Below are 24,499 nucleotides of genomic sequence, written 5' to 3' on the forward strand. Positions count from 1 at the left end.
ACTCCACATGGCATTGGGTGGAGGCCACTTCATTCAGCTGACAGTTTGTCTGGGGCTGGAACATCCAAAATGACCCCACTTGCACATCTGGCCCTCGGTACTGGCTCTCGCCTGGAGTGCCACGCTCTCTTCCACACGGCTTTCTCTATAGATAGTCTCTTCTCATTCTGTAGTCTAGCCAGAACTCCCTTACAACATGGTGCTGGCTTCCAACAGAGCAAAAGTGAAGGCTGCCAGCCCTGGGACATTATCCCTTCTGCCCTGACCCATTGGCCCAAGCACATCATGAGGCCAGCCCAGATTCAAAAGAAGGTGAAATAGACCCTACCCCCGATGGAGGATCCACTTGCATGTATAAGGATGGGAAGCTTTGCAGGCAGCCATCTTCGGAAGCCATCTACCACAGTGGTTCAATCAACCTGGTGACGACACAGAGTGAAGTTCCCACTTTCCATGAAATTTCCTTCACAAGGAGGTTCCTTTCATTTCACCCACACAGGAATGTTGGCTTTACATGAGACCAAGACCTAAAAGGCCACATTCACAGATAGAAAACAGGGCATCTCTTTGACAAGCCTCAATAGCTCTTGGGGGCTTCAATTTCCTCATCTGTAAAACAAAGGTAGCCTAGAGTTCAGTTCTACAGCCTTAAACCTCAAAGAAAAAGCTTTTACACAGGTGTTCTAATTTGCAATTCTCACCAGATAAGGCCAGATGCAGTGGCTCATGCCTGTAATCCTATCACTTGGGGAGACAAAGGCAGGTGGATCACTTGAGGTCAGGAGTTCGAGACCAGCCTAGCCAACATGGTGAAACCCCACCTCTACTAAAAATATAAAAATTAGCCAGGTGTGGTGGTGCACTCCCATAATCCCAGTTACTCAGGAGGCTAAGGCACAAGAATCACTTTAACCTGGGAGGCGGAGGTTGCAGTGAGCCAAGATCATGTCACTGCACTCCAGCCTGCGAAACAGAGAGAGACTCTGTCTCAAAAAAAAAAAAAAAAAAAAAAAAAAAAAAAAAAACATTATTTCCCATAGTATTTTCTAAAGGAGGGTTAGGAATGTGAAGTCAATAGTTCACAAATGCACTCCTACTCTTCAGAGGTATATTAGGAATGCATATCTTGTTGATACCTACACAAAGCCTCCTTTGAATTTTAACTCCCAGATTTTTTCTCTTGCTTGTGGTCTGCCACCATGGCTAAAGTACCCCCACATACATCACCACAGAGACCACACACATCAATTTTTTCATAACCCCCAAAGAGAGCAATCAGCCAAATCAGAAATTTTCAGGGAGATATCGAGATAGAAAAGGCTAGATACCCAGTCTGAGAAGTCAGAAAACTAATAATAATAATGTCATCATTCATAGGTATTATTATTCTTATGTAGAATATAGAGGAGTCAGGATTTGGAGGCAGGCCTGGGACCTAGGTTCAAATCCTGGCATCACCACCTACATCTGTGTGGCCTCCATAGGGTACTTCGGTAATAATAAGTATTGAATGAGGTCATATAAGCTAGTGTTGGCAGAGGCCCAGCCCATAGAGAGCTCACAACCAAGAGTGGCTGTCTTCATCGTCACACTGATTTTCAGTCTAAGAAGTTGCAACTCAGAAAACAGTAAGTCATCTATGTCGCAAGGTTATTTGCTCTTCTTCCATTGAGAAAGTGGACGTTAGAGAAAGAAACTCACATCGACCACGTGTCTACTCCTTGCTAACATTTCCCATGTGCAACCTTGAGTAAGCCTCCAAGAAGTTACTGTAAATATGAAGAAATTGAGGCTCAGAGGTTTAGATAACTTGCCCCAGGACAGATAACTGAGATGAGGCAGAGCTGGGATTAAAGCCAGGTGGCCCTGGTGAGACAAAGGCTCAATGTAAATAGAAGAGTCAGCCCATGTGTCCACATCCAATGAAGTAAACACAGAAAATGCAAGATCACCCATTTGACCTTTACCATTAACCTATCTAGGCCTCAATTTCTTCATCTGTAACACACGAGCATTGAAACTTGAAATCCAAAGTTTCATGAATGCATGACTTTGGGTTTAAAACTAAAACAGTATTATTTCAGTGTTCTGAGCTGTATGTTTTCATTAAGTATCGTTTTAAAATCTCATTTTCTAATTTCATGTCTCTGAGAAGTCTAGATCTCTTATCAACTCACAGTGGTAGAGAATATCAAAATTATTCAAACATATCCTTAAGGTGTGGTGTCCCAAACAACCTGGCACATAAACTAGCATAGCTGGAGCACTAACTTCCAAAATAAAATTAATCAAGGAATAATAGTCAGTTCTTCCAAAACAAATACATATATAAACATAGGCACATATGCTGTAACCTCAGAATACCGTCTACTGTAAGAGTGTAATCTATTCTCCTACGCTCAAAACAATGTAAATTTAAGGATTGAGAACTTCAGTGGTAAACTCTCACCTGTATCTCTATGGTTTAAACAAATAAAGAAAAGAATAAGAAAACATTCGTCACTTTATTTTCATTGATCTTAACTTTCTTTTCTCTCTTTCCACCTTGCTTTCTTGTTTTGAGTTGTACTTTGGGCCCACCAAGGAGATTTTTCCACCATGTGAGTTAGCTAGCCAGTGGTTTCATTCTCCATCTGCCAGTGGATAATATGGTTTATATGTGGAGGGAAAAGTGGTGAGAGGGAGATTTCAAAAAGGAGGCTTGTCACTTAGCTAATACATTATGTAATAGAAAAGATATAAAGGAATTATTCACTGGCTTGCTGGTTTAAGAATAATTCAAGTCCCTGAACAGAGCTTCAAATTAACTCATGGAATTATCTTTACCTACAGTTGTGTTTTAGTTGTTTTCTTCTATTGAAGTCAAAAGAAAAACACAACCTTCCATTCAGGAAGAAAGAATAAAACGCTGTTCTTGTTTTCTATATCATTTTTGGCACTGTTTTTTGACAGTAATTCATGGGAATAACATAGATAGCCTTTTTATGCATGCACTAGACTCAATATCCCACTATGGGAAAAGGCTCAATTCAAATTTGATCACATTGTGAAAATGAAAACTTAGCATGGGTGAATATAACTCTATAAAAACTGAGTTCTCCCTAGGACTCTATGTGTGCCCTGCATTAACTCCAGAAGTCAGCAGTATTGTAGAGTCATTAATCTTAGAGGAAGAAATATAAACCAGGTGGGCAGGCTCCTAACATCAGCTAGACCAGCCCCATGGAAGGATGGTTAATTAGCTGCCTGCAGTGTCTACAAACACTGTGGAACATTAACTTTGGCTCCTGTCAAATTCAGTTCCAGAACAAAGAATGGCTATTTGTGGCATGTCAGGTTTTTTGGCATGTTTGTGTTACCAACTTACAACATTTTAAGGAGAAGAAAATTCTAGATTTCTGAGGACCTGCGGCCATTTATTATGTATGACATCCAGCATGACACCCACATGCCTCACTCGTATAAGATTCAACACAGAACATTGTCAAGGGCTCCCAGTTTCCCAAGTTAGGACTCGTTACAACCATTTCCTCCTAAGTTCCTCCTCCTAAGGACCATAACGATTCACTAAATGCCCATCATGGATCAGCTAGTTTACAAGCATGATTTCAAGTGATTGTTATAAAGACCATGTGAAGAGGGGCCCATCATCCTGTTTGTATTACATATGAGGAAACTGAGGCAGAGAACATCATGCAAATTGCCCAAGTTCAAAGTTAGTACACTTAGGCAGCCAGATGGCCAGACTGTCTTCTCCTCAGTGGAAACAATTTTAACAAGCAATTAATTTAAGAACATGTTGGAATTAACTCACAAACTTACATAAGAAAAGACAACTCTATTTGGCCTTTGTTTCATTAAAATCTGAACTCGGCCGTCCAAAACTATCTCCTGGAACACACAAATGCTGCACCCCATGATCATGATACTCTCTGCAAACCAACACCCGTTGGTCTGGGTAACTGTGTACACAGCCAACTGGACTGTTTTGACTGAATCGACCTAACACTTAAGCTTGTTTTTTAATACATTTAATTTAATCTAATAAATAATTAGGGGAAAAAGGAGAAGTTCAACTCTGTTTGATTCAATGAATTAGCTCTTGAACTAACCTAAAGGGTTGTTTGAATTGTTTGACAAGTTCCTTTGTGTGGTGAGTATGTCTGTGTGTTTTCGTACAACTCGCCTGTCAACGCAGTCAAAACTGTGTGCAACACAGACACAGCTTGCAAAGTGTTCTGAGAACTGATTCGTGTCAGATTTTTTTAATCCATTGAGTCCCAGAGGTGCCATGTAAATATAAATTTTAATTTTACTTATTCATAGATTTCATTTTTTTACCTTTGTGCCAGAGGACGTAACAAAGCTTCCCAGGAGGGTGTTTGTTAATACAGAGCATTTCTCTCTCTGCCCTAGCATGGAAAGTCTATCATGTATCTTCCCCAGATCACAGGACTTGAAGTGCTTTTGCAACTTACAATATCATGAAAAATAAAGCACTTCAGGCTAAAACAAAAGAGCTCATCTACAGCAGTGGCCCCTGTGTGTGGTCCCCAACCATTGGTGGTAGCATCTCCTGGGAGCTTGGCAAAAATGCATGTTCTCAGCCCACCCAATACCGACTGAATCAGAAACTCTGGGGTGGGAGTCTAGCAATCTGTGTTTTAACAAATGCTTCAGAGGATTCTGATGCTTACTCAACTTTCTGTTCCTCTACCCTAAAGGAACAGAAAGAGGAGACACCTCAGTCTTTGACTTGCAGTGGGTATTGAACAAGAGGTCTTAAAGACTTCCTATTGTACTTTAATTAACACTATGATGTCTTAAATAAAGTTCTGTGTCTTTTTAATTCCCTCTTTTAATCTATGGCAATTCAAGCACTGAATTTAAGTCAAACAGACCTGGCCAAACAGGCAATGCCAGGCAGGAAAAGGGAATGACTATAGAGTAATGTAATCTATTCTAGCAGAATAACTAGAATCCAAAATGGTCAGTCTAGTTACACTAGTTGGCTTTACATATAAATTGGATCCATAATGCAGTGAGCTGATTGTTTGCTTGGGAATTAGCTGAAAGCAAAATCACTTAAATCCATTGAATATAAATTATTTTATCCAAGTAGCATAGAAATGCCCAACCAGCCTTACAAGATTGAGAGGGTTGTCTCAGACAAATAAAACATGCCTTCAGAACAAAGGAATGGCGTGTGTCAGGGAAGACTGCCTAGGATGTACTGATAGGGAAGCTGACAGAGCTTCCCAGGAGGGTATTTGTTAGTTATGAGCATTTCTCCTTCTGTCCTAGCATGGAAGGTTCCATCGTGCATCTGCCCCAGATCATAGCTCTAAAGAAGAAATACAAGGCTTACCTCTACATGGATGAAGCTCACAGTATTGGGGCCGTGGGCCCAACCGGCCGAGGTGTCACGGAATTCTTTGGACTAGACCCTCACGAAGTTGATGTGCTCATGGGCACATTCACCAAAAGCTTTGGAGCTGCAGGAGGTTACATAGCTGGAAGGAAGGTAAGAGAGGGACCCCTTGTGTCTGTTTAAAACCTGAGCGCCCTGGGGATGCCGTGTGTAGGGCTTCTCTGAATTTCATGAAAGCTTCAATTCAGTTCACCACACCTCAGCTGATCACTCCAGCCTGGCTACAATGGGTTCACAGCCAGATAAGGCACAGAATGTCGAGGAGCTCTCCCTCGAAAAGTGAAGAGGAGGATGCGATGAGTGATCACATTATAATGAAATGGAAACACTGGCCATGTACACAAGGTGCAAAGTACCAGGGAGAGGAATAATTAACTTTGTTAAGTAGTATTTAGGACATGGTTTAGATTGAATGTCCACCTTGTAGACAGATAATGGGGGGGCCGTATTTAACACAGAGAGAGAATAATGTATACCAAGCCACAGAAGTGATAAGGGATGTTCTGAAAACTATAAGCAGTTTGGGGTTTGTGGCATTAAAAAACACAAGGAAGGTAACAGCAACAGTAGGCAAATGTTAGTTATTAGGGAGGCTGACCCTATGCTACGAGTTGTGGGTTTTAAGAGTTTTAATCAAAACGGTGGCAGGAATGTACTTTTAAGAAATTTTCTCTGCAAAAAAAAAAAAAAAATCTTTCCATAATGTTGCATAAACCATAGGTCAAATCCTGCCATTCTCCAGTATCTTATCAATATGCCTTAAAAATTCTTATCTGCTGGGATTAGACTGTTAAGTGAATGTTGTCCCTGTCAAGGATCTTGAGTCCACTTGGTCAATATCACCAAGAGGTTTGTGAAAATAAAACAATAAATACTTGAGAGAAATTTAAAAGGAGGGAAAGGAAAGGGACAAAGAAAGTCCAGTATTCAAACCTGGGTTTGAGAGATAAAGGAGCCAGTTATCCGACCAATGAGAGGACAGCGTTGTCCAAATTCTGACACCTATCTCAGAGAAACCTACACCTGTCCCAAAGAGCATGACAGTGATGTTGGCTCAGCTTAGGACGGCACAGTAGGCCCAAAACCAGTGCATGCAAGTGATATCAACAAAAATCCCCACTTCCTTACCTATTGAGATGAACAGAAACTTCTGGCAAACCAGTTAGACAAACCAAGAAGTGCAGCAGAAAACAGTCCTCTCATTGAAAGCTCATGATTTAAAACAACAGATTTAATTCTGGCCACTGGCTCTGCCATGAAATGCACAGATGCTTAAAATGTTCAGAGTTTTAAGTGGTTTTTACCCTTCAATAAGCACTGCTTTCTTTTGGGCTCAAAGCATTGTTTTTCATCCCCTCTCCACTTGCCTGTGGGAATTAGCCAGGTAATGCTAAAACCATTGGGAATGCCCAGGATCTTACAAAATTCAGCTAAATCTGGTGAAAGGTTAAATGTTCCCTTCCTAGACTGCCGAAGCAGTGGGATCAGAGGGTCTCAAATTTAGGAGCTCCCTGATCCCGGCTACATTGCCTTGTGAGCTTGTGGTTTTGTGATTACTTTAGCAGCAGTTCTGAACTTCAAAATTTTTAACCAAGCGTAACTCTGTTTCCTGAACCAAAGGCACCTGAATAAACTGAAACAAGCCAATCCTTGAAATGTTGTCAAATTTGGTGGATGTCACATTTTTCCTCCTAGAGCGCCTTCATTTGATACCCACTTTAAACAAAGGCTCGTGACTAGCAGAAGTAAAGACCAGTTCACCATGATTCTCTCTCATGCTCTCCATTCTGACATTAGCAAGAGTATTTTTAAGGTGTAGATGTTCCTGTGTACACAATTTCTACTCATTTGGCGTCGATACCGAGCAATTGTGAAAATTGCCATTATTTACATTAATCCGGATGCAGAAAAAGTATGTACATCTGTTCCTTTTCTTACCTTTTAAAATGCTCGTTTTATACATATTTAGATCCAGAGGGTCGCATCGTTCATTCCCTCTCCTCCCCCTCCTTTTTCCTCCCCACTTTTCTCTGTCTTCTCGACGCTTCATGTTGCACTGCAGTGTCTAAATTTACCACTAGATGGCAGCAAGAATTAGAGCGTGTTTGGCAGAGACCTGTTAGCCTCCCCTGAGATCTACCGCCCTAAAACAGCAAGATGCAAAACCTTGAAAACACAGGGCTGTTTCCAAGACCTGGGCGGTGAGCAGGAACGCGCTTAAGAAAATGCATGTATCCCTGATGACTTAAAAATCAGTCAGATACACACCTATGGTTTTGATGACACTGTGACAAACCTGGGTAAACAGGCTTCCTTTCGGCCTAATGAGCCCATGACTTAATGGAACTCTGTTCCTTTGTACCTTTAATTCTTTTCAATTATGTTAATTTTTATTATGTATAATTTCAAGTCAAATCATATATTGTATTCCTATGAACTTTGGACAATTTTGTGAAGAATTTTTACTTTGAGTCTGTTTAAATTATGCTTTTAACTGAAACAACATAGGATTGGGCAAATACTAAACATTTTTGTTTGCAAAACTACTTCTTCTAGTATGTTTAAATAATTAGAGTACAGTTTTCAAACTCTGATAACTGTACTGTAAGATAGATAGACAGTTGATAGATAGACGACTAATCTCCCAGATACTTTGCCATATAGCTCAGTTTAGGAGATTATTGCAAAATAGCTAGGATTCTAAACCAATGTATACAAAAGCAACAAAATTGAACATAAAAAAGTTAAAGTACACACGTTCAGACTTGCTGTTTTTCTGAAACTGTATATAATTTCAATTTCACTGTGCCCATAGGGTTCTCAGTAAACCCTGAAATTTGAAAATAGTTAGCTCCAAAAATCTAGAAAAAAAGATAAAACATCTGGCTCTTAACTCTCTTTTTAAATGATGTTAATATTGGTGTAGAGAGGCTGCATTTCCAATAATAGTGTCTGGGAGGTTCTGGAAATCTTTATGGAATGGGTCAAGGTCAGAGCTTTATATATTAGCAACTAGATGAATCATGTAATGAAATATATTTGAAAACAAGGAGGAAAAAATGGTTTAGCATGACGATACTACCAGAGAAAACAGAGGTTTTGTTTTGACCTCAGAGCCTTTTCCTCACAAAGTGTCCTACAAATTCCCCTCTGCTAATTGGAGGTTGCTGCCAGGCTGTGATCCCCTCTTTCCACTCAAGGAAACTGCTAACAGTCTGTTCAGAGATAGCAGAGTTTTGCTGTTCTGCTCACTTTGAGTTTGGAGCCACTATAGATGCACAGTGAACAGCCTAACTGGGAGGAGTCTGTCCTTTCAAGACTTTCCTGATGAAATTCCAGATCACTACTTCTCTCTACCTGTCAGAGCTCCATGCCATGAATGGCTTCTTTGAAGGGAAGCCTAAGCTGATGAGACTAGGTTTCTTATTTTTATTCTTTTACATCTGTATTGATCCTGTGGCTGGGAAATGTGGTCAATGACGAAGACCCCAAACTTTTCCCCAGACAAGGATCTTGAGTCTTGGCACTGAACACTGGCTCCCACAGCCTCCACAGGCTGACCAGAGACTTGCAAATGAATGAAGCGATGGTAGCCCTTGTAACTGATAGGTTGCAGGGCTGGAATTCTGGAGAAAGGAACTGGGACAGGGCGGACAAATTTGGGGTGAGCATTAGCCCCAGAAGCCCACCTGCCAGCCAAAGCTGGGTCGCTCTAAAAAGTGAGCCCTGCCCTGCACGCTAAGCCCTGGCTGTATTTAACATCCCTTTGAAGTAAGCAGGGGTCATGGAGTGAGCTCTAAGATGTTTATTCTAAGAGTCTCCTGTCTGATTTCCTCCCAAAAAAAGCCACCCTTGCCCTTGAACTTCAGGCCCATGGATAGAGAAAACAATCAGGGTTTTGAACTTCCAAATCGATGTGGAAACCTCAGTATGAGGAGACCTCTAGCCCACCCTGAAGAAGACACATCCCAGACTCACCTTACAAAAGACCAAAGCCACCTCTTAAGTCATGGCTCATAGCACCCATTGGGGAAACAAGAGGGGGAATTCGTAGCCAGGAATCAAGGTTCTCCCTGACACTCTCCAGAAGTTACTCAAAGAGCTCCATTTTTTGAACCACACAAGCAAATAAACTTCCATCCAGAAACTCAGACCCTGAGAGAAAGCGAACTCAGTCCAAAAAAAATAAAATTTGGGGCAAGATAGTCTTAACATTAAAAGGAACCAATGCTGCACCGATGAGGTATTCATTCAAACTAAGAAGGCTCATGGCCTTGACTTTAAAAAATGTCTCAATCTGTGAATTAGGGTTGGGGACATTTGGAAGAGCCCTTTTCAAGATCAAAGGAAGTTTTGTTTTGTTTCCTTGTCTGATCTTTGTCAGTGATGACCCCCAAGCTAAGTCAGTAATACCCTATATGCTTTGAGGCCCCTGGCCATCTTTCCTCCATCTCTAAAACTCCTCTGTTTTCCATTAGACTGTCAGTATTTAGCAGGCCACTACTAGGTATGGTATCCACCACTATGGATTTTAAAAGAAGTGTGAAGCTCCATCCCTGCTCTCAAGGAAGTTTCAGTCCCTTTTGGAGAAACAAGAGAGATAGACATGAAACATTTTGAGACCAGTGTGACTCAATCTGTGGTTTAGTACCATATGGATGAGTAGATCAGGATGTCTCCCCACCCTCTCCAAAAAGAGGAACAGTCCCTGGGTTAGGGAAAGCACCGTAGGGTAAGGAGAGTGGAATTGGGGTCTGTGCTCTCCTGGCCCCCCTCACACCACACCAAGCTTACTCTTCTGGGGAGAAGTCTGGAGAAGTCAAGTGCGGTCTAAGGGTGAGGCTCTAGAGTCAGCTTCTTTGGGTCTAAATCCTTGTTCTACCATCTTTTGGGAATAATTGTGTAAACTTCTCTGTGATTCAGTTGTTCTGTCTACAAAATGCCAGTAAAACAGTATCTGCCTGAAAGAATTATTGTGAAGTTTAAATGTATTAATGCATACAAAGTTCCTAAAATGGAACCTCAGGCCACCGGGGAATATCAGCTATGCTGTTAGCTTCTAGCCTTATTAGCTCTTCAGGATCATTCAACCTGTCATCAAGCCTGGGTACTCCCTTATTGAAAACGTCTCTCTTTTCCTTTCTTTTCACTCCTGCTGCCACCCCTCCCCATAAGTATGCAGGAAGAGTTAGGCTGAAAATCCTTGGTTTGATGTATGGGTCTCTCAATGTGTAGTCACACAACCTTAGAATGTAACTGTGTGCAAAACAAGAGAGTTGAAACAAGGACACTCCAAGAAGCTTTTGTATTTTGGTCCCCTCCTCCCACCCCATGCTCCCAGTTCTAAGAATCTTTCAATCGGCCATTAACAATAATTGACCAGGCATGGTGGCTCATGCCTATAATCACAACACTTCGGGAGGCCAAGGTGGGTGGATTACCAGAGGTCAAGAGCTCGAGACCAGCCTGGCCAACATGGTGAAACCCCGTCTCTACAAAAAATACAAAAATTAGCCGGGCGTAGTGGCACACGCCTGTAGTCCCAGATACTTGGGAGGCTGAAGCAGGAGAATTGCTTGAGTGCAGGAGACAGAGGTTACAGTGAGCCAAGGTCATGCCACTGCACTCCAGCCTGGCCAACAGAGCAGGACTCTGTCAAAAAAAAAGAAAGAAAGAAAGTTACCAACTGCATCAGGCATTCACTGTTTCACTGTGTACCAGATGCTTTTCTAAGCATCTCATATATGTATTCACCCATTTCATCCTCATAAACTCCGAGACAGGTATTACTATGATCTCATTTTTCAGAGAAGCCAACTAAGGCACAGAGAGACTTAGTAACTGGCCCATAGTCACACAGCAGTAAGTGGCAAAGCCAGGATTTGAATCCAAGCTATTGGGCACCAGAGGCTGTGCTGTAACTCCTGGTTATACTCCCTCCAAGGGGACAGCTCCTCATCCCCTTGTCTCAGAAGCACTGGCTTCTCCCTCTCTTCCCAATTGACACCTCTACTCTGTGCCCATAAGATGCCATCCTTATTCCTAATTTTAGGACAGTCCCATACCTTTTTGCTCCTCTGCATCTATCCAAATCTCCCCAACCCTCATGGCCAGATCACACCCTTGAAACACCTTGTTCCTGACAGAGGTCCACATGAGCCTCCATCATCCAATTCCCAGGACCCACCCACCGTCTCCTCATTGACTTCCCCTGCATCCTGTAGGGAGATATTTGCTCCAACAGAGAAAGGCAATCCCTGCTGCTGCCCCCCAGGAGCACGGAACATGGCACTGTGAAGGACAGCCCTGACTGTAGCTACTCTGGCACATGACTGCTGTCATCTCTTTGAGGCACCTCAGATACTCCAAAGTGAACTTTCTGGATACCCTGTGGCTGATGAATTCAGTCAGGCCAGCATCATGCACATACTCTTCAGATATGGGGAAAACCCACCCAGCTTTTTTCATGAGGCTCACCAAATAAAAGAATCAGCAAAAAACTTAATTTCATTTATATAAATGGATAACGGATGCCAGGGACTAGCCTTATGGTCCTTTTCTATCCTCCCTCCCCTCCTGGACTCCCACACATGTCTAGACATAGAAAGTTATTGGTATATTCTTGCTGGAAGGAAAGGTGGAAGGAGGGAGGGGGAGAAGAAAAGAGGAAAGAAGGGAGGGAGGGAGGGAGGAAGGAAGGAAGGAACGAAGGAAGGAAGGAAGGGAGGGAGGAAGGAAGGAAGGAAGGAAGGAAGGAAGGAAAGAAGGAAAGAAGGAAGGGAATACTTTGAAATACAGAGAAGAAAATGATTTAAATAAAAAATTTGAAATGAAAAGAGAGAGAGACAGAGAATCAGAGTAGATGGGAAGGGGAAGGAAGGAAGCTAGAAGGAAAGGAAGAAACAAAAAACAAAAGGAATAGTTTGAAGTGAAGGAGAATATGGAAAAGGGAAGTCATAGAAGAAGGATGGGTGGAAGAGGAGATTCAGAATGAAAGACATATTGAAGAAGGCAGGAAGAACAGAACAGATTCCCTGGTTCCCCTCTTGGACCAGGTAGAGTCATCACATCATTAATTTAACCTTCACCAACCACTGTAAGGCAGGCCACACACTGTTCTGAGGAAGAGAAACTGTGAATGTTGAAAATGCTTATAAGCAACAATGCTTATAAGCAACAATGCCCACACATACCCAAGAGAGATGAAATAGTGATGGGCAGGGAACAGGCCCAGGCTCGGAGGTGGGAATGAATGTGACTAATGAAGGAGGGTGAGGAGGACATGAACCAATCCCAAAGCAGAGGATGTCGATTCCCAAGAGCTCTTTCCAAATCACCTTCATGAGGAAGGAAGACATAGCGAAGACACTTGCCTAAGTGGGATTCTAAGCTGTGCCGTTATTCTAAAGAGAAGGCACCTGATCTTTTAAAGACCCCACTGCTAATGCAAAGGGCTGCCATCAGCCCATTAGCTTTTCTGAAGGACACTCTGAGGGTCCCAGGCCATGAGACACTGTAGGTGGGCTGATGGAGGGTCTCTGCAATCCAACTGAGCACCTGCAGGTGCCAGCTCTGAGGCCCTCACCACTGCGGCATTAGGTTACTGGAGCTTCTTAGGGCTTTTAGCAAGCTTACTTGGGACCTTACATTTGGCCTCAGGAATCAGGCATACAGGTGAAAAATGGCTCCTCCCACTGAAGACCAGAATTCTGTAACAGCTCAGCATTCCAAAGAGTGTTACACAAAATACACAAAATTCCAATAGTTATCTGCTACCCAAGGCATAACCAGAGTTTATCTGGTCCTAACCTATATTCTGGTTTCATTTCCCACAAACCTGTACTCAAACTGTCCTTTGCTGTCCTCCAAACATGCTGCCTCCATTAGTTTTTGCTGTGTAACAAACCACCCCCAAATTTGGTGTCTAAAATCACCACCATTTATTTAGCTTACGATTCTGTCCATCAACAATGTGGGCTGGGCTCAGCTGAGGAGTTCTTTGGGTCTCATCTGGACTTGCTTCTGTACAACAGTCCATTGCTGAGTCAGCAGGGCACTGCTTGGCCTGGGGTAGCTTCAGCTGGAGTGGTCCTTCTCTATTCCACATGGTTGTCATCCTCCAGCAAGCTGGCTCAGGCTTATTCACATAGCAGCTGGAGAGAGTTCTGAGAGGACAAAAGCACTCAAGGCATTTTGAGGCGCAGACTCAGAACCACCACACCATCATCTCTGCCATATACTACTGGACAAAGAAAGTCACAAGGCCAGCCCAGATTAATCCGCCTTTTGATGGAGGGAGCTGCAAAGTTGAATTGCAAAGATGCATGGTTATAGGCAGTGAGAGAATTACAGCTATTTTTTGTAAACACTCTGCTATACATGCCTTCTGCTTTCTTGCTTGTGTTCCTATGTTCAGCTTCTCTCTTCTGCCACCCTCCCTCCACGTTTTCTTTTCCTCCTTAATTATCTTCATTCTTCAAGGCTTAATCATATCTCCTCATCGGAACCTTCTCTATCTACTTCAGCTAGAAGGACCCTCTCTCTTTCCTCTGCATCTTGCAGCCCTGTTGCATGTCCTAGTTTGCATGGACTGTGACTTATTCTACCATGCTTGTTCATGGGCACAATCACATGTAATATTCTCAAGGGCAAGGACCACATCCTGTGTTCTTTGGGCACTGAACACAAAGTCAGTGCTCACACATAGTAGGTACTCAACAAATGCTTCAGGAATCATGTTTCTTTCACACATCTGGTTTTGCCTTAAAGTTCAACTCCAAACTTGCAGCATCCTGCTTTGCTGTAGATTCTAGGTTTTTGAGGGAGAAACTATGAAGGAAATAGAAAAAAATAGTTTGATGAAAACCATTGAGAGTTGGACCCCATTCCTCTTTTGAGCTGTGAGATCAAATGTCTTTTGCTATGAAGATGGGGATGGGACTAGATGTAATTCCCACCACCAGTGTTGAGATTTACTTGCCTTCTTTTTGGGTTTTCCCTCTTTGTTTAAGGATCTTGTGGATTATTTACGGGTTCACTCGCATAGTGCTGTCTATGCTTCATCCATGAGCCCACCGATAGCAGAGCAAATCATCAGATCACTAAAACATCTCATGGGACTGGATGGGACCACACAAGGTAAGAGGATACGCATAGAGCACAGCTCTTGCATCGCTCTGTCCCCCTTCTGCCTCATTAATCTTTCCGCTTCTCAAATACACACCTTTATCTTATAGAACCCTATTTGTAAATCAAGCCATGTGATAAATGCACAAAAACTGTTGTTAGCACACCACACAAAAACCCTTCGTTAAAGCAAAGAAAACTTTCTAATTTACCTCATTGTGAACAGCAAATTTAAATAATTTTGTGTGATCAATTATGTTGAAATGAAGCAAATATTGTGTGTGTGTGTTTGCATGTGTGTGTGCGCACACGCTTGCATGCACATGCTTGCCTGTGCTTGCTTGGGGCTGTCACTTGTGTTTCCCTAAGACCAAAGTAGCCAATTTAATATCCAATTTTTCATCCTTTTATTTTTTATAGCCAGAGGTTGGGCAATGGAAGGCCACCACTGGCCATTTGAGGATATATAGACAAAACACACACAATAAACTTCCAGCCATTTCTTTGCCAGTGGGACCAGAGCTAAACTGTGCTACTTTGCTCAACCCAAATTAATCCTTTTTGAAAAGCTGTTTCATAAAAGCCTCTTGGAACTCTCCCACCGTTTTGCAGAGGTGGTTTATAGAGATTCTACTGCATGTCACACATCAGAGGGGATACGGTGCTGAATAAGGCAGTTCTTGCTGCCAGGCAAGCTGGTGAGCACATTTATGGAAGTAGCCAATTTATCCTGGCCACTGGACTGTACAATCCATGTGCCTCACCTCACTTCCCAGCTGTCCTGAAGTCCTACATTGTTTAATGCAACCCTCCAAGTCTGCTATTTCAATAGAAGTATGGGGTACTCCATCAGTTTTCGGTATTATTAAAGCAGCAGAATATTCACATACAAATTTTACCAGAAGCCTACTGTATAAAACAGATAAGAACAAGGCTGATCTAGTTAAAGTAGTGTCTTCACTTACTCCCATACTGATACCCCTTGGGGCCCTTCTACTGAGCCCTAGTGCTCCCAAGACACTTGTTTGAAAGACAGGACTTTTTTTCACTAAAGCAGGGTAAAGGCCTGCAGGAGGATATTTTTTCCTCCATATGAAATGCAGTGATTGGCTGATCTCTAGGATTCCTTCCAGGCTTGCCTTTTCAGTGTTATGACTCTGCATCTTATTGATTGGTCTTTGTGAAAAGAAAACGACAGTCCAGTCTAGGAAGTCCTCATGGTATGAGACTGAAGGTAGCTGCCTGGATCTGACTCCTGTGATACTATTCACTCATGTGTGGCCTTAGACGAGTGACTTATCTATTCAACCCCGAGCAAGTGACTCAACTTCTCTGTATTTCAATTCATCCAGTTATAAAGTGAGAAAAAATGATATTTAGGAGCCAAGGTTTTTGTGAGAAGTAGATACATTAATCTGTATAAAATATTTAGCATTGTGTCTGGAGACAATTATTAGTAAGCATTATATAATTGCTTGCTGCTGTTATTTGCTGTTGTTTCTGAGGTGATCAACAAGTATTTGAACCATTTCTCAGAGACGCTGTAGGAAGCATCATTATGACAGAAGTGAAGTAGGACTAGATATCCGCTAAGATAAGATCCTGGATTAGTCAGGATAAGGGAGGTTTTGCCACCATAATAAATAAACCCTGTAGATCTCAGTGGCTTCACAGAACCAAGGTATTTCTTGTTTGCATCACATCTAATACCAATCAGTCAACTCTCTACACAGTGCTTGTCCTTGAAGACAGTGACTCAGGCTGCTTTCACCTTAAGGGTTCGTCATCTCAAAACATGGCCCCATGGTTACCAAGGTAAAAGAAAGGGAGGGTCAGCCTGGAGGTGATTCTTATCACCTTGTTTACAATCTATTGGCCAAAACTAGTCATATGGCCACACCCCAAAAAGAGGCTGGGGTAAATTAAGGGACACAGACATTGGATAAACAGGTACCTTTTTTTTGGGGGGGGTGGTTCTTTTTTGGGGGGGTTTTAAAAATTTGAGACAGAGTTTTGCTCTGTCGCCCAGGTTGAAGGGCAGTGACGTGATCTGGGCTCACTGCAACCTCCACCTCCCAGACTCAAGCAATTCTCCTGCGTTAGCCTCCTGAGTAGTTGGGACTACAGGTGCACACCACCATGCCCAGCTAATTTTTTTTTCTTTTTTTTTTGGGACAGAGTTTCGCTCTTGTCACCCAGGCTAAAGTACAATGGTGTGATCTCAGCTCACTGCAACCTCCACCTCCTGGGTTCAAGCCATTCTCCTGCCTCAGCCTCCTAAGTAGCTGGGATTGCAGGTGCCCGCCACCACACCTGGCTATTTTTTGTATTTTTAGTAGACACGGAGTTTCGCCAGGTTGGTCTCAAACTCCCAATCTCAGGTGATCCACCCACCTCGGCCTCCCAAAATGCTGGGATTACAGGCATGAGCCACCACACCTGGTCAATTTTTGTATTTTTAGTCGAGACAGGGTTTCACCATGTTGGCCATCCTGGCCTCAAGTTATCTGCCCACATCAGCCTCTCAAAGTGCTGGGATTATAGGTGTGAGCCACTATGCCTGTCCTAAACAGGTATCTTTTAACCTTTTAACATTGAAGCCATATAGAGCGGCATCTTTTCCTACACAAGCTTTCCACTGTATGAAAAAACTGGCCTAGAACTACTGGCTTCCCATAAAGCCATATTAATTCTCTTCTTAAACTTCAAGTGTTTCTTAATGGAAAATCAATTATTTGAGATTTAAGCAAAAATGCAAGTTAAGTGAATTGTCTCAGAATGACTAGAATTATTCTTTGGTCTTGTTTTAAAGACAAGTGACTAGGAAAAAGTTATTCTAGAAATTAGCTTGTGTCTCAACAAAAATTTTCACTCATTTCTGGGGTCCTTTAGTGTATATGTCATCCGAATCAGTTGCTTTACATGTATGCAACTTTACAATCATTGCCTTCCGTCCTCTGGATTCGTTTACCACTGCGTCAGAGACAGAACTTGTTCTGTTGATCTGATCACAGTGGAAGATCTGCAGAAAGATTACATTAAAGACATGAGTAATCATCTGCCATCAATTTTTCTTCCCCTGAGGTAGGAGATATTTCCCTTGCTTCTCTCTCTTAGCCTTATACCTAAGTAATTCTTTGGTTATTTTTTTAACCTCGCATTTAAAGTTTCTCACTTTACTCCTCTTGTCATCTTAAGAGAAAAAAACAAAACAAAACAGAGAATGTCATGTGTATGGTCTGGTTTTTTTAGAGGCAAGATAGGAGAATGAGGGAGAAATATAGGACAGTTTATTTTCAAAGAAACAAACAAAGGAAAGTAGAAGAAAAAGAAAATTGACAGAATTATCAGACACGTTTCAGGTAGTTGTGCCTGACACATCTTTTGAAGCATTCAAAGGCACACAGTGAATGATCACACTGGCCTCATTTGCAACAGTGGCTTCTTTAAATCAAATGAGCAGGACAGGTTAGGGACATTGCACTAGCTCACCCCTTTTTGCAGAGATAGACTCACTCTCAGGGTAAAGTTGCCCAGAGCTCAAAGGATGCACTGTTTCATGCAAGAGCTGCCTTACAGGACCTGAGAAAGAGGAACCGGGCTCTGAGCCTTCATCTTCAGCCCACTCCACTGCAACTGTGATTGGAGTCTTTCAAGGCTTTGTTTCGGGTTGAGTTTGGAGAGCAGTTGGCCAGATCTGTTCCTTGATGAATGTCTTCACTTTAATCTGTAATGCAAAGCCATACGCTTCAAAGAAAGGCAAGCTACAGGAATAAGGTCAGTGTTCCTTTGATGCCAAGGTTCAAAGATGAAATAGCAGTCCCAGTGAAATGACAATGTTTATGCACAAACAGCCACCTTCACTCTGCAGCCAGGCTGCTTGTGGAGTTAATGCACACAGACTGAGGGGCTGCAGGCCGTGCATGCATTCCATATGCACCAAGACCCTTTTAATCTCCTGGCCTGTCACTCTGAGCAGTGCAGTGAGTCCAAAAGTGGAGATTTGATTTCTGCATCCTAATGGATGTTGGGTGGTCTTCCAGCCAAGCCAATGCTGTAAGCCCCTTAAGGGCAAGAAATGTGTCTTGAATTATTTTGGTGTTCCTCTGAGTGTCAAACTCAGTGCTCAGCTTAATAAATATGTCATGACTCAACTTCCATCTTGCCAGCCTGCTCCATTTCAGGTCAATGTTTACGCTAAATAAGATCATGAGGATGTTTATCTCATAGGACTGGGAGCTGGGAATTGGTTCCACACCAGTTGTGGCAACGGAAGGGATCACTCAGTGATTGAGGTTACTTTTGGAAAGGTCTAGAAAGATCGCAGCTCAGTCGTTTTCTTATCTAGACATAGCATACATAGCCACAAGAAGGTGAGCCCCAAACCACACTGACTCCCCTAAAGAAAGCATTGTCAAAAAATCATCTTATTATCATGTTTAAATCTTTGATGTACATTTTTCGAGTAATCACTCAACATTTTTTGAACTCCCAATCTTGATCTTACCTTACTACACCTTCTTTCCCCAACTCTGGGTAAACTTCCATTTCTCAGAGAAGACAGAGGTTGTATGATGTGGGCTAATTCACAGAGTGTGCCCTGCAGCAGTGCCTGGCCTGACATCTGCTCCATGAATGGCAAGTCACTTTCCCTCTCTTGGCCTTAGTTCCTTCATTGCAAATTAAGCTTGTCAGAAGAATTAAGTGAAGTGATACAGATAAGGAACTTAGCATGATGCTTGATATACACTAAACACTCAATAAAGACATACTACTTTCAACACATCTACTTTCTTGCCTTACTCCTGCAAATTTTCCAATAGCTTTACCCACCCTGGAGTTCTCCCTTTTTCCCCGAACTCACATCTTCCTACTCTATCAGCAACTCCTGCACACTCTACTTAACATATACCCAGAATCAGGTCACTTCTCACACAGCCACCACTCTCTCCATCACCTCTCAACTGGATTCCTGGAGTAGCCTCCTGAATATTCTCCCCACTTCTGCCCTTGCCTTTTTATGGCCTGTTCTCTACACAGAAGCCAAAATTATCTTTTTGAAAACAGAGACGAAAAACTAATACCATGTCACTTCCCCACTGAGAACTTTCTGTCGTCTTTTCAGCTTACTCAGCAAAATCCAGACTGTGTTCTTTACAGCTTCTCAGGATGTGGTCCTCCATAGGTCCTGCCACCCCTCCCCTCGTTCAGCCCACTGAAGGCAGCTGGCATCCTTGCTTTTCCTAAAACACAGCGAGCAGCTCCCGCAGAAGGGTCTTTGCACTCGCTGGTCCCTCTAAAACTGCTCTTCTGACCTATATGCATGGCCCACTCCCTCCCTGCCATCCCCTTTCTGCTGAAAATCTGCCTTATTAGGGAAGTGGCCCTATCCTAAATAGCAAATCCTCCTGTCCCTCTAATTTTCCTCACCTTGCTTTATTATTTATTTATTTATTTATTTATTTATTTATTTATTTATTTGAGATGGAGTCTCACTGTCACCCAGACTGGAGTGCAGTGGTGCCATCTCGGCTCTCTGCAACCTCCACCTCTCGGGCTCAAGTGACTCCTGTGCCTCAGCCTGCTGAGTAGCTGGGACTACAGGCACCTGCTGCCACACCCAGCTAATTTTTGTATTTTTAGTAGAGTCGAGGTTTCACCATGTTGACCAGGCTGGTCTTGAGCTCCCGACCTCAAGTAGTCCGCCCGCCTTGGCTGCCCAAAGTAGTGGGATTACAGGCGTGAGGACCGCACCCAGCCGCTTTAATCTTTATAGCATTTATGAATACCTGACAAATTGTATATGTATCTGTTTATTATCTGTTTGCCCTCACTAGAGGGTAAACTCCAGGAGAACAAGCACTTTGTCTTTTATTTATTACCCTGAAACAGTGTCTGGCAAGTACAGGTTTCCAAAAATATTTATTGAAAGAGTTCTTCTCATTATCCCTCTTATCTCAGCAAATAAACAGCTCTGATCTCTTTTACATCTCTGTGCTTGATTTTTTCCCTTTCCACGTTCTAAAGGTACTAGCCTCTTTTCACAGACTTGGACTTGGTGGTTTCTCTTATCCTAAAAAGACTTCCCTTGCCCCTTCTTTTTCCAGCAGCCACTGAGCCTCATCCCATCCATTGCAGCAGATCTCAAAAGAGTGAGCTATTCTGCTGGCTTCCCCTCTACCCTTCTCATGCCGTTTCCAGCCCCTGCAGCCTGTCGCCCACCTGTCCTCTGCCTCCTTGCTCCATGGATCCTGCTCCCTCTAAAGCCACTCCTGTAGACACACTCTCCTGCTTCTTTGCCAGATTAAACTTGATCTCTCTGCATCATTCTCTGTCTTTGAAAACAGTCTTCAAAGACTGTCTTAGTTGTAGAGATGCTCTTCTCTTCTGGTTTTTCTCTTCTTTTTCTATTTGTTCTTCCTCTCTTTTCTGCCAGGCCTCTTTCCCCATCAGTAAGTATTTGCCCTAATCCTGCGCTCTGTTCTCTTTATAGTTCCCGCTGCACAAGTACTCTCAGCTGTTTCCTTTCCAAAACAGCTTGTGGACCCTCTACCCCCAGAGACTTCTGCTTGAAATGCTTGCTGCATTCTAACAAGCCCCAGGTGCTGCTGCTAGTCCAGGGACCAGCCTTTGAGAAACACTGCTGCATAATGACCCTGTAGTCACTCTTTCCCTCCCATCAGATACTAATGGCTTGTGGATTTCTTGTAGATAGAAACCATTAAATCTCCATATCAGGTCGGGCTCAGTGGCTCACACCTGTAATCTCAGCACCTTGGGAGGCTGTGGTGGGCAGATCACTTGAGGTCAGGAGTTCGAGACCAGCCTGGTCAACAGAGCAAACCCCCGTCTCTACTAAAAATACAAAAATTAGCTGGGCATGGTGGTGCAAACCTGTAATCCCAGCTACTCTGGAGACTGAGGCAGGAGAATTGCTTGAGCCCAGGAGGTGGAGGCTGCAATAAGCCAAGATAAGGGGTAGCACCAGAGCTGAGAGGCAAAAGAAGAGACCCTGAGCCAGCAAATGAGATATGGGGTTTATTCAGGGGAACTTACATGCAGGGATGGTCCAGTGATGGTAGGCTGGACAGGAGAACTGCCACCACTTGTAAAAAGCATGTAGTTCATATAAGCATTTTCACTTAACATCCTTTCCGTAACAACCTCCACCTGGCAACCTTTATTCAACCTTTACTCAAGCTTTATTCAAAGGGCCTCAATCCCTTGTATGACAAGCATCCCACTGGACAAGCTGGGGACTCAGATGTTCCTCATAGGTAAGGAATGAATCTCCAGCTTGGCCACACTCAAACTGAACACACATTCAGGTGTGTCTGCCATACAGGGTCATTCTCAGGAAATGCTTAAGCTGTCACGGTCAGGTGCATGTACCATGCACAGGTACATCTACCATATAATAATCCACACAGTTCCTGACACATCATAGGCCTTCAATACATACTTTCCAGTTGAATTGGAAAGAAATGTGTTAAGTCCCCAGCTTGTCCATGATGCAGATACTCACAAAATATCTGTTTAGGGCCATCTTTTCATCAAAAGACTTGAACTGGATCTCTGAATACTTAACATTAGCAATCTGAGTAAACGACTTGCTCATCAAGGACAACTTCTTCCTTATAATTCTTGTCTGCAGGCATGTCTAGTTTTACTCATTACACCTATCTGCTTATTATAGAGTCACCGATGTTGGGGAAAGTTCCCACACATGTCCCCAGTCATCATTTCTTGTTTCATGATGATGAGAGTGCCTGACAGGAGGGACACGGTGACTACAAAGTCATCATACAGCAGTGGTTCTCAAAGAGTGGTCCCTGGACCACAAGAAGCAATGTCACCTGAGGCTTGTTAGAACTGCCAGAAAGCATTTCTGAATCAGCTGTTTTAACCATTCCTCCAGGAGATTCTGGTTCAGGCTCAAATTTGATAACCATGTTTCTACATAACAGAAAAGAAACAGATCTGTGCAGAGGGAGAAGTAAAGTGAACAGAGGATGGAATTCTGGCAGATGCAAGCAAAGGTAAATGACCTAGCAAAAACAGGAGGAAGAAGAGCAGGCAGAAGAATAAGAAAAAGCCCAAAAGAGAAAAGCATGAAATGTGTTTGGATCCGCTTCTTTAAACTTGTGTTTAAACCAAAACATCAACGCTGCCCACTCAGTTACTACTAGCACCTTGCCTGTCCTTCAGTCCCCATGACTGCTTTGGTATCAGGAATAGGAAAGAGAGTTTTGCTTATGAAATGCATGTGCCTCACAACAGTCACTCCCTAAGCCTGTGCTTTCACATAACTTTTTGATGTCAAGTCATTAAGAGTTCATGGTCACAACATTCATTTTATTGTTTGATTTGATAGTAAACATCTGACAGAGATACTACCATTTCTCCAACAACTGCTATCCCTTGGGATAAATAGGGTAGCATTTATAATAATTACTTAAGTGGTTTGTCTCTTCAGTGTATCGTCAATAGGTAGAATCAATCTGATGAAAGGAAATCCACAATGGGCAACACTGCTAGGTGTTGATTTATCACAGGATGACTCAAGACAAAATATTCCATATTCCTAACTCAGAAAGAATGGCCTCTCCTGTAATTATGTGGGATCTACTTAACTTGTGCTATAACAATCACCCTCCATTTGACGGCTCATCTTCCTCCCATGATCGTTACAATTTTGATGATGTGATGTTGAAATGAAATTGGCACTTTTTTGAAAAAAAAAGATGATCGGCTTAACCTGATGCATCTATTGAACATCAGATATTAAGGTTCTTGTTATATTTTCAATTTCATGTCAGGATGAAACAGCAACTATATATCTTATCAAGCACTTACTTTGCCTACTGGCTATTGTGTAGTTTTTAGATCTACAGGCCCACTTATCTAAAGATCTAAATGTTTAAATATTTTAAAATTTTTGTGTAACATTAAGTCTTTTGAAATACAACACTTAACCAGAGACAGGAATAGTTGGAACGATTCTAGCTATATGAACAGGCCAGTACTTAAATTTGGATTACTCCAATTACTCCATTGACTTGTTCATTTCTAATTTCACCAAAATGGCTATAAGAAAAATCATAATGTCTCTGATTTAGTCAATTCTCTCTCAGCTATTACCTCAGTGCCAGGCTGGTGGGATAATCACCAACTTACTGAATCACAAAACCACATTTTGTATCACATGCATGAAAATGTGATTCATTTATAATCAAGTGGCCAGTAAAGTCTGTAGAAAGGAAAACAGTAATGGAAATTTACTTATAAGAGAAAAGTTATACAGAATTTCAATTACTAATGTGTAATATCTGATTTCAGTAGAATATACCTGCATCATTGTTAATAACACCTAAACTTAAATGATAAATTTAGGAAAAATGAAATTCTCTATTTTTCTTCAAAGTAACACATGTCCCTCTCTGCCCTTAAACTGAAGGAGTTTCTGTGTGGTAAGGAAGGGGAGGGGACAATGTGTCTGGATGAAAAGGCAGGAGAAAACTAAAGATAAAATTAAGATGAAATAATGACTTGTGTTCTTCCTGGAAAACAATAGCTATTTAAGATCCTTAGAAATAGAGGAATTTGACCAGGTGCAGTGGCTCACATCTGTAGTTCCAGCACTTTGGGAGACCAATGCAGGTGGATCACCTGAACTCAGAAATTCAAGATCAGCCTGGGCAACATGGCAAAACCCTGTCTCTACCAAAAAATAAAAAAATTAGATGGAGGTGATGGCACACAACTGTGGTCCCGGTTACTCAGGAGGTAGAGGTGGGAGGATCACTTGAGCCTGGGAGGCAGAAGTTGCAGTGAGCTGAAATCGAACCCCTGCACTCCAGCCTGAGCAACAGAGTGAGACCCCATCTAAAAATATATGTATATAAAATATATATAAGTAAAATTATATATATTTATATAAAA

The 24,499-nt window shown here is 42.4% G+C and overlaps 1 protein-coding gene across 3 annotated transcripts in view; it reads left to right on the plus strand.

The window, feature by feature from the left end:
• Window positions 1-24,499, plus strand: part of SPTLC3 (serine palmitoyltransferase long chain base subunit 3) — a 176,120-nt gene that overhangs the window by 119,791 nt on the left and 31,830 nt on the right. For all 3 annotated transcript variants that reach the window (XM_017869248.1, XM_017869257.1, XM_017869265.1), the window contains 2 exons: window positions 5,305-5,524; window positions 14,443-14,569. In XM_017869248.1, coding sequence (XP_017724737.1) covers window positions 5,305-5,524; window positions 14,443-14,569 — 347 coding nt within the window. The remainder of the gene's footprint in view (window positions 1-5,304; window positions 5,525-14,442; window positions 14,570-24,499) is intronic.

The sequence above is a fragment of the Rhinopithecus bieti genome, unplaced genomic scaffold (assembly GCF_001698545.2).
Source record: "Rhinopithecus bieti isolate Rb0 unplaced genomic scaffold, ASM169854v2 scaffold_8, whole genome shotgun sequence".
NCBI classification, from domain to species: Eukaryota; Metazoa; Chordata; class Mammalia; order Primates; family Cercopithecidae; genus Rhinopithecus; species Rhinopithecus bieti.